This window comes from Etheostoma cragini, chromosome 22, assembly GCF_013103735.1.
Source record: "Etheostoma cragini isolate CJK2018 chromosome 22, CSU_Ecrag_1.0, whole genome shotgun sequence".
Classification (NCBI taxonomy): Eukaryota; Metazoa; Chordata; class Actinopteri; order Perciformes; family Percidae; genus Etheostoma; species Etheostoma cragini.
Window position 1 is genome coordinate 11,517,390 of NC_048428.1, and position 9,715 is coordinate 11,527,104.

General features: G+C 41.3%; 1 protein-coding gene across 3 annotated transcripts in view; it reads right to left on the reverse strand.

The window, feature by feature from the left end:
• Positions 1 to 633: 633 nt before the first annotated feature.
• sema5a (sema domain, seven thrombospondin repeats (type 1 and type 1-like), transmembrane domain (TM) and short cytoplasmic domain, (semaphorin) 5A) overlaps positions 634 to 9,715 on the reverse strand; it is a 111,804-nt gene continuing 102,722 nt past the window's right edge. Inside the window, exons 18-23 of one of the 3 annotated variants that reach the window (XR_004655273.1) lie at positions 9,322 to 9,492; positions 8,941 to 9,096; positions 7,386 to 7,430; positions 5,895 to 6,106; positions 3,223 to 3,443; positions 634 to 2,063 (exon numbers count right to left, since the gene is read on the reverse strand). Coding sequence is in view for 1 of the 3 variants with exons in the window: in XM_034862117.1 (XP_034718008.1) it covers positions 1,944 to 2,063; positions 5,895 to 6,106; positions 7,386 to 7,430; positions 8,941 to 9,096; positions 9,322 to 9,492 (704 nt within the window). In the remaining 2 variants the exon portion in view is untranslated. Of the gene's footprint in view, positions 2,064 to 3,211; positions 3,444 to 5,894; positions 6,107 to 7,385; positions 7,431 to 8,940; positions 9,097 to 9,321; positions 9,493 to 9,715 lie in introns of all 3 variants that reach the window. The other 2 variants (XR_004655272.1, XM_034862117.1) reach the window with 2 other exon arrangements.

Consider the following 9,715-nt stretch of genomic DNA (forward strand, 5'->3'; position numbering starts at 1 on the left):
GTCTGTATTGCTTCCTTAGGTAGAAAGAATAAACTCAAGATAGCGAGATTGATTCTCTGCCAGACAGCTCTAGAACTCACATTGGGCTAGATCAGAACCCCCCCAACCAACCAAACAGCAGGGTGATTAATAACACACCCTCCATTACCCTCAGCACACAGATGGGACATCAGGTTGAAGGTTGATGGAGAACAGCACAGTGTGTGGTGTAACACACCATCATACAGATTAGAGTTTGGACTTTAGACGGCACCCCCTCCACCTTTAACCTACTACCTTGCATGATTTGTTTCGTTCAGGTATCCTTCCACTGCGGCTGACGCCATTTGTCACTGCAGGGCCGTGCTGAAGACTCCTTAAGAAGATCAGGTGTAGGAAGTCTCCTACTCTGGTTTTGAGTGATGTATGTATTGCTGGTGTGTGTGCTCAGCGTGCTGTGGTTTTACAGTGTTTTTCTCAAGCAACATCAAAGTCTCCAAAGTTGTCAGAGTAAACCACACAGGACAGAAGTGTCCCACATTTGTAACGGAGTGCGTTATATCACTGCTGTCAGTCTAGTTGAAGCTATCTTCAGGTCAGCTGCAGACATCAAAGCTTTACAAATGAGGTATTCAAAAATGAATCTGTCTGTTGTGTACGAAGCAGTTTTTAATTTATGCACAAAAAACACAAGCAAACATGTAAAAAGAGTTAGTTGCAACTGAACCATTGAATAACCTAATATTTGGTTATACACTCTGAACAGAAATATCTAAACTTGATGAATGTATTTCACCTTATAGGATATGGGTAGCACCCATGTTGGGTTTTTAGGAGAGTAGTATTTGTATATTGTACAGTAAATGCCATTAACATCCTGCTCTCACAAATTACATATTTAACTCAGAAGCCAAAGGAATAGCCAACACTATCAAAATTCAAAAACATTATTTTTTCTTTTACAAAAAATATAAAAGTACGGTGACAAAGACGGAACTTGATGCAGGTTGATATGAATACTCCTGATTATTCAGAATGCACATCAACTTTTTTCTTTTGGAAGGGAAATGTTTTATTCTTTAAACACTTGAGACATTGAATAAATGCATTTAGAAAAACTGCAGACACAGGCATCAAACTTAACATCCTATACAAAACATATGTAAAACTTTTAAAAGCAACAAAAAAGAAAGAATGCAAGAGAAATGCTACACTCACAATTCAATTACTGTGAACCTGTAAGAGAAAATAAAAATAAAAAGTGGACAAACTTGACCACAATTCAAATATCTACATCCTGATTCTAGGACTGGGGGGTGGATTTTGATCCATCTGGAGATTATGGAGGTTATGGTAAAATCCAACTGGCATTACCACAGTTTTTGTTTTTTATGACTTCCAAAACCAGTCCTTAAGACCAACATAAAACTTAAGACCAGCAAAAAAATAAACACTGCTTGTCTCCAAACCCTGGAATGCGATCAACCATGCAAAAAAAAAAAACCACGACAAAAGAGAAAAGGCAGAGAAACACATCAGATGAAGTCATGCAAAGCGGCTTTGTGGTTATTTCCCATAATTACAAATACAGGTCTGTTTTAGAGGCGTCACAAGAATGGGATCACATTTCCCATAGTCTCTGAGTTGAGTTCTTTCCTGTTTTTCGTCCAAATTGGGATATCCAGTTGTCCATTTCTCAGTGAGAGTCAAGGCAAGATTTGCCCTCCAAAATGTACCTTTCCAAGTGTACCCCAAGGCACCTGAGAGAAAGTGGGCTTTTCCAACTGTTGGCAACACTGTGTGTCTGGGTTTTCACTACATACCAGCTGCCATAGAGTCTGAGAGTGGGACTATCCCACGCATGGTGTCACGAATCTCAATACAAAGCACAAAGAAAAGAATACAGTCAAAATGAATGATAGGGTTGGTGTCCCTGATATGGTATGGAGTCTGAACTGCCGGTCTTAATAGTCATCGTAGGTGTTGAGGTCGGTGAAATATGCGTTGGTATATGTCTTTCCGGCAAGCTGTGGGTTGAAGTACTTATTTCTTTCCTCCAGAATCAGATTGTTTTTGTTGAAGGCCTGTAGACAAAAAAAGGTGGAAAGGGAGAGGAGTCAGCATGGACTTGTTTGAGACACAGGGTTCAAGTGATTATTCAGCCCAGATGGTAAGGTAAAAGCAAACCCATCTAGCTTCCCCCCCCCCCAAAAAAAAAAATAAATAAAAAGGAGCAACACAAATGGGAGGCCGCTCAGTAAATGAAACATACATTTTACAGAGCAAGGTCAAAGCATTTGCAAACAGGCTGGAAAAATGATAAGCCACCACAGGGCTAAATTATTTTGATGTGTGTCCGTATGTCCACCTCTGTCATCTCTAATACCTAGCATCAGCACTTTTTATGGCCCTCCAATTGTTGTTCCTCTAGGACAATCCAAGCCATAAAAATTGATCAAAAGAGAGTCTCTTCTCTGTTAAACAATAAGGAAGAGCCATGGGGGCATCTTCTCTGTCCCTGCGTGACGTAGTAAACATGGAATGAGCTTCTGATGTGCTGCTCAATACAACATCAGCAATTTGGCAAATAAATGCATTCATACGCAGTCTGTTGCAGAGAGTGTGTGCTGGGAGTCCCTTGGGGCAGTGTAATTGAACGCTTGATGATGCTGCATTTGCCGTTGATGGATGTTTCAGACTGACACTGATAGGGTGAACAAGTATGCTGGACAAAAAACTCATATATTTTGCCTCTTTCTCATTATGTGATTTGCACACAAAGTGAATGTAATCAACAGTCCCACAGCCCCGGAGACGGTTATGTGTCTCTGCAGGTGGCTGCATGGCTGCTTCCAAACAGCTGTGCTACGATGCTTGTTAACATAATCTACTATGTCTTCTTGCCTTAAACCTCTTTAATTGGCTGAAGAATGATTACTCTTACGATTTGGCATGGTAGACAAAGTGTGGTTAAACTAGGACGTGGCATTAGTGATAGAGAGGTAACAGACGAGCATAATTTTTGTCTCAACTCATCAAATTAAACCATCAAGAGGAAGTAGAGGACAAAACAAGAAAGACAAACATGAAAAAAACATGCAAATGGTTGCACTCGTTGAAAGAGAAAAATTAGGGAGGCATACACTGCCTTCTCACAAGCCAGGTGGGAGAAGGGGGGGGGGGGATGAAGGTGTCTGAGCAGAGAAAGATAAACTAGAGTCTGTTCTCCAACCTGCCACACACAGGAAGTGCCACAGGAAGTGGAAGTGCGGGACACGGTGGGGAAGAGGAAGTAGTAGTGCTTAGGGTCAAAGAGTTGTTGGGAAGGGGGTCAATAGGCGAGATGTTGTAGAAGTCAGAGGTTAGTAGAAAATCTCCAGGCCACGCATCGACACCCCCATGTTAGCAGAGAGAGGCTGGTGCATGGCGGGGTCGTCCAAAGGCAAGAGTACCGACACATCTGGCTGCAAGGAGGAGAGGAATGGGCAAGAGTCATCCTCAAAGAAACCCTAAGGCCATATTCTGTTTTAGCCTGAAAAAAATCAAAACTGCAGCAACAGTACATGGTGACTTAGGTTTGTGATCCTAAACTAGACTGTTGAAAATATACGACTCCAGTTGGCCAAGAAACCAGTAGGGTATCTGTGATACATTGCATAAATATTAAAAATAATAGTAATACTAGTAATAATAATTATTCATCACCATCAAGATTTGAGTCCAGAAAACTCTGAAATATGGCATCAGGTGTTCATCAATCCTCCCTATAACTGCTCAAAAGAGGCATATTACAATGTTGCACATTTAATGGTTGAGAATTCATATCACATCCAACAACATTTTAGGCTCAGTGAGTGAGGGTTGGAAGCAGAATGTGCTTTTTAGAATTAGACAGTGTTCATTTGTCATGCAGCTCCTTTTGTATTTTCCCATGGCCTGTCTATATTCATATCTGCCTCTTTTTGCAATAGGACTAACTGAATTATGCTCTATGTTCCTGACTGTAATTGCATGACGGATGAACGCTCCACACCTTTATTCTGCAATGAAATTACATTCGGAGATGTTTGCTCTGAGGAAAAGAATCTGTTCTCACTCTGCGGCAGTTTTACAAAACACTCTCATATCTGAGAAGTAGTTTTTCCAAACAGAGATCCAGGTATTCACTTACTTTATAAATATGTCTGATATTGAAGACTTAAACAAATGAAAAGAAAACCTGCCTAAAAATACTGATTTACCAGTATTGCAGTAGAATCAAGTTAAAAGACCAGGCTGAGTTACAGTGTGAAACTTTGAAGATTGATCGTGTGCTAAACTCCTCCCCTGGACAGCGATTGTCAAATCATAACACACATGACTTCACATAGCCGGTCTGTAGAGCTTTGAATTTCTTTACATTTTGAAGTGCTTAAGGGGCTGTGGAAAAGACATTTTAGAAAGTTTGGAGGGGGGTGTTTTTTTTCAAGCCTGGTCAAACACAAGAGAAAAAGTGTGAGGAAATCTGTTTGTCTGCCCTAATGTACATTTAGGTTGTTGTGTAGCATTTTCCCACTGTCTGGATGGTGCTAGATGCTATCAGTAGTATTTCTTAAAACAAATCAACATTCACGTCTTACATTATTCCTTACCATACAGTACATATAATACTAGGACTAACTGGCTACACATTGCTATACAAAAACCCACATCATCAACTGTCTCGTGAGGGTGCAGACTTTTTGCCTCAGTCTTCTGGTGCAACATCATATAAATTAAATGCATGCTTAGGGCTTGTTTAGAGAGCGAGTCAACTAGAAACGTGAAAAAGTCAGCCAAAGAAATAAAGAATACATTAAGCTAACATATGTGGAGTAAGCTAGCCACAGTGGCAACAGCTAATAATAGCCAGCTTGGAATAAGAAACCTTTTTTATTCATCAGTTTAAAATAAAGTTCCCTGTTATTTAAAAAACAAAACTGTACATATCTGTATCTATCAAAAAGTAAATCTGCCATTATTATTGTGAGTTGCATATCTGGAAAGCCTGAGGCGTAGCCTCAGTAACTACAGTAAGGAGGGCAGCTTTATGCCATGTAGTCTTGCATATCCAATAGCTGCTTATCAGCAGGAAGACCAACAGGTGCCAGGGCCTTTAGGTAGACAGCTAGTGCCAGACTATATTACAAATGCAATTTGGCAAGTTCTTTTATAGGTTTTAAATCATGATACAAGATTACTTTAAAGCTCCTTTTTGGGAGAAAAAAATTTCACAGGTTGTTAGAGTGATTGAAATTCCCTTTAATACAGAGTAGTGGGAACCCTTAAAAAAAGCCCAGCTGTGGCATGGAGAAGCTGTGGACCTCGCTAATCACCAGCTCAGTCTGGCACTAAAGGCCTGATGAATCAGAGGATAAGAGGCTGTTTGTAGCCGGATCTCTGTCGCTGGCTCTGGTGCTTCCGATTGTGTGCAATTTAGGATGCAGTAATGAAGCCTGTCTGAGCAGGGAAATGTGCAGATACAGAGCATCTTTGCTGATTACCTACCCACGCACTGCTAGGTAAACTGCATAAGTACGGTATGTTATGGGAAAGCAGTGTATGACCACTGACACAGAACAAAGTCACACACTGAGACACACAGAAGAGGAGCACACGGCGAGAAGATGTACGCACAACTGCCTATGTGTCACACAACTAGAGATTGCCAGTGCACAACAGGAGACGGTGTGACAGTGAGATTCATGCAGTAAGAAGTGTATTTAATCCCAACTGACACTGGAGGAAGAGGCAAACCGTTGCCCACTGGCTGGGAGTGGGATTCCGACATCAGATGATTAAGTCAAACAGTAAGGAAATGGAAATTTGTTGTTACACATCCGGAAATCAGTCATGCGTGACCCGCAGTGAACCCCAGTGCAAACCTGTCCACAGACCTTGATGGCTTCCACCGAGTCGTATTTGTCCAGTTTGTTGATGTGGTTGGTGATGCTGGTGTTGAGCGGTGCGGCTGAAATGGGGTGGATGACGGTGGCGTCGTGCGACTGCTGCTGGTAGCGCTGGCAGTACGAGTAGACCAGCAGGGTAACCAGACAGCCGAGGATGGAGCTGCTGAGCCCCACGGCGATCATGTGGAAGAGGTTGAAGTCTGGAAGAAGAGGGGGATGACAGTGGAGGTAATTCTCTGTCAGTTCACACAAGTGTAAGTAGTAATTGAAGCTGCAGTTCATATGGTAATGATGGAGTGTTCTGTGAACAAAGGACCGCCTTTTCTTCTTTCTCTTTGTTCTTACTGTGTGCTAGTGGGACCGGCTATATATCACAGACGGAAGACGTGAAAGTAAGTAACTGACATTCTACTTTCATCTAGATATAGATGAGAAGAATTTGTCCTCAGCTGTCAAATATAAATCCAACATCTTTTTTCTTCAAGACTGGCCAGTTTACAGAGATATCTGTTGCCAAAACTAAAAGAGTTAAATATAATATAATGCATATAAAGATCTATTTACACTGATATATTAAGCTATTAGCTAGCTTAATATGCAATCATTCTGCCAAAAATAATGGTAGTCTAATATAATAACTGATATACTGCATATGGTTTTTGTATTATTAATGCAGTGTCCCTACTGAACATCATGTTTTATAAATAAAGACATACATCATCTAAAATTAAGTCAGAGCATTTTTCTCTATTGGCTATTATTTATGTTCAAAAACATGTAAAGGTAAGAACAACTGTTTGTTTGTGCCCTGAGCACACTACATATATCCCTCTCATCCTGTATCCAGCCTCCACCAAGCTAAATAATGACAGGAGGAGCAGCCTGTAGCCTGTGTAAGACGCAAAAACACAAGGCGACAAAAGGTCCCTAAAGCCTTGCTTCTCCTCATCTATCTTATCGCTGTGGGCGCAGGGTGCCTGTCTAAGGCAACTTGGATTAGACTTTCTGCATTTTAATACACTCATAGTAGTCTCATATCTGCATTGTTGCAACGGGGCAGTGGAACAACAATGTTAAAAGTGACTTTATAGATTCACTCAGACTCCAACTGTAACTGTGGAAATGAAAAACTATTGTTTTGTGGAATGTACTGTATATAGATGGAGTAAATTATGGTTGGTGATAAACTATTTGCAGCACTCCAAACAGTATATGTGCATAGGACTTAAACAGTCGGTTGTGCTACTTAAGATGATGTTATTCTTTTTGGGAGGAAATAATGAACTTGAATAACTTGACAAATTTCATCCCGTGCAACTAAGACTTCCTCCTTTTCTTCAATGTTTGCATGTAATCTAGGTGCGTTCCGCGGGATTGGAAAGCTATATTGGCATATAGCCAAAGATACTGTACGTGCAATGCCAGGTGTTAACCTCACCTCTCTCTTAAACACACACACACACACACACACACACACACCTCCACAGCGCCTTTCCTCCTGACTCGAGCGTGCAATGGAGATCTCTGAAAAGAAGAAGAAAAAGCAAAAGGCAGCAGAATTAGGTCCAAAAATCATATACACCCCTGTTAGCATGATTAATTGTACCCTTGAAGGTGAGCATGGAGATGAAAGCTGTATTCAATATGGAACAGATTATCGTAAAAACTCCACGAGTCAAATCGCGGCTGGGGCACCTGGATGGTTTATGAAAAGTATCAGCTCTCATTAACCAAAATGAAGTACAAGACGTATCTAATGAACCTTAATGGACTATCTTTCCCATTAAAGGGGATGGATGATAAGGTATAAAGGCAAATGGGTAATTCTCAAAAGATCTGTGAAGGGTTTTCATGACTATTATATCCCAGCTAATTAACTCAGCGAGGTTACAAATTTATGTTGCTATCAAATGTTTATTATAATCTAATAATTAATGATTCCTGAAGTTTATCCAATCCAGGACTCTATCCATGGACAAAGAACTTTTTCCAAATATACAAAGATTTTATAGCAGTTTTAGTGTCCACAGTGATGAAATAATAATCCTTTGTTAAAGGGAGGACTTTTAATGAGCTCTGTGTAGCACAGATCAATGCCCGAGGGTATCTCACATTACTGTCAATAGGGAGATTCTTGTCTAAGCAGATGTCAATACTAATGATGTGTGTGTGTGAGATATTTGTGTGTGCGTATTTCATATGTACTTCAAAAAGTCCTTCTAAAACTTCTGACTTTTTGGGGACAGCAGGGCAAAGGAGGTACTTTTATTTATTTTTTTCTACATTATTCATACTTCTTTCTTTCTTTCTTGTTTTTTATTTTAGTCTTCCCCTGCGAGAAATCATTATTATTATTACTGTACAGCATTTTTAACAACAGAAAAACTGTGGGACACACTCTCTACAGTACTAACACTGCAATGACTCTCATTAGGAAAAAAGGTTGCATTATTAAACGGCAAATTATCACACAAACATGGATACCAGAAAATGGTGAACAAATAAATAAATAAGAACACAGAAAACAGCACACAGGGGCCATTTCCCCCTTTCCTTCCCTACATAAAAACGCAAAACTGCTGGTGTAAGTGCTTTTTGCATGGCCTGACAAGACTTTCTAAGATCATAATTAAACTAATATATGAAACTGTGTTGTTGAAATGAGTAGGGGACTACCCTTAAGTGTAGCACCCGTGTTCACGCCCCACTGTAATCACCTGCCGCACTCAGGAGTCCTTGAGCAAGACACTAATCTCAACCATTCCCCAAAGCGCTGGCCTGTCGCTGAACCTGACCTCCAACCTCAGATGAGTCCCTTAGAGCGATCACTAACGTATTTCATTATCACAGGATTCTTGGAAATGAACAGAATTACTGCTGTGGGCATATGGTGGTGGGCGGGTGGTGCAGATTGAGTGTGTGTGCTCAAAGTTAAGCCATGCATGAGTGCGCAAGACATTCCTGGTGAGAGGAAGCTCGTCTGTGTGCACATAGACGGATGTATATTTGTGTGTGTGCTTGTGTGTGTGTTCACCTGGTATTAAATTAGAGTCGGGGGAGCATGGCCTGTTCTCGCTGTTGTTTCCTGAGCACTGGTTTCCAGTGGGAAACAGGACATCACAGTGACGCACACGCATCTGGGCGCCGTTGGAGTCACAGCGGGACCACTCCGACCAGCTGGACCAGCTCTCTGGAAATGGCAATGACGGTATTTATCACAGCATGTCCAGTGTGTGTCCATATATTTGCATGTGCATGAAAGGTGGGCACCCTCAGCTGCTTTTTAGTCATGCATGAGTGTCCTCTGAGGGCGCCGAGTGAGACTAAAGAAAATAGGCACCGAACCTGTGATGGATTGGTGGCCGAGTCAGAGCCCTGAGCCGCTTATCACTGAGGTGTGTGTGTGTGTGTGTACCTGGACAGGATTGTGTGTTGCACAGTGCCTCCTCAGTGTGCAGGCCCAGGCAGATGTCCCCTCCATAAGCCGGCGAGGGGTTGCTGCAGGTACGCGTCCTCATGTAGTGTCCCCCTCCACACGTCACAGAACACTTGGACCATGAAGACCAGCAAGACCAGCTGCCGTCCACTAAAACCAAGAATATCAGTGTCATATTGTACATGTTGATGCTTAGAAAACTGAATGATTATATTTGCATGAGCATTTTCTACTTCTGTAACTGGTGTAGGACAGAATATAGTCACTAAATTTCAGTTTATTGTTGTCTAGGAGGCTATATTCCCTAAAATGTGTGCTTTCGTGTGTTCTAGAATTTCGGTTCCAGGTCATTTGAAAAGACAATTTTCTCTGA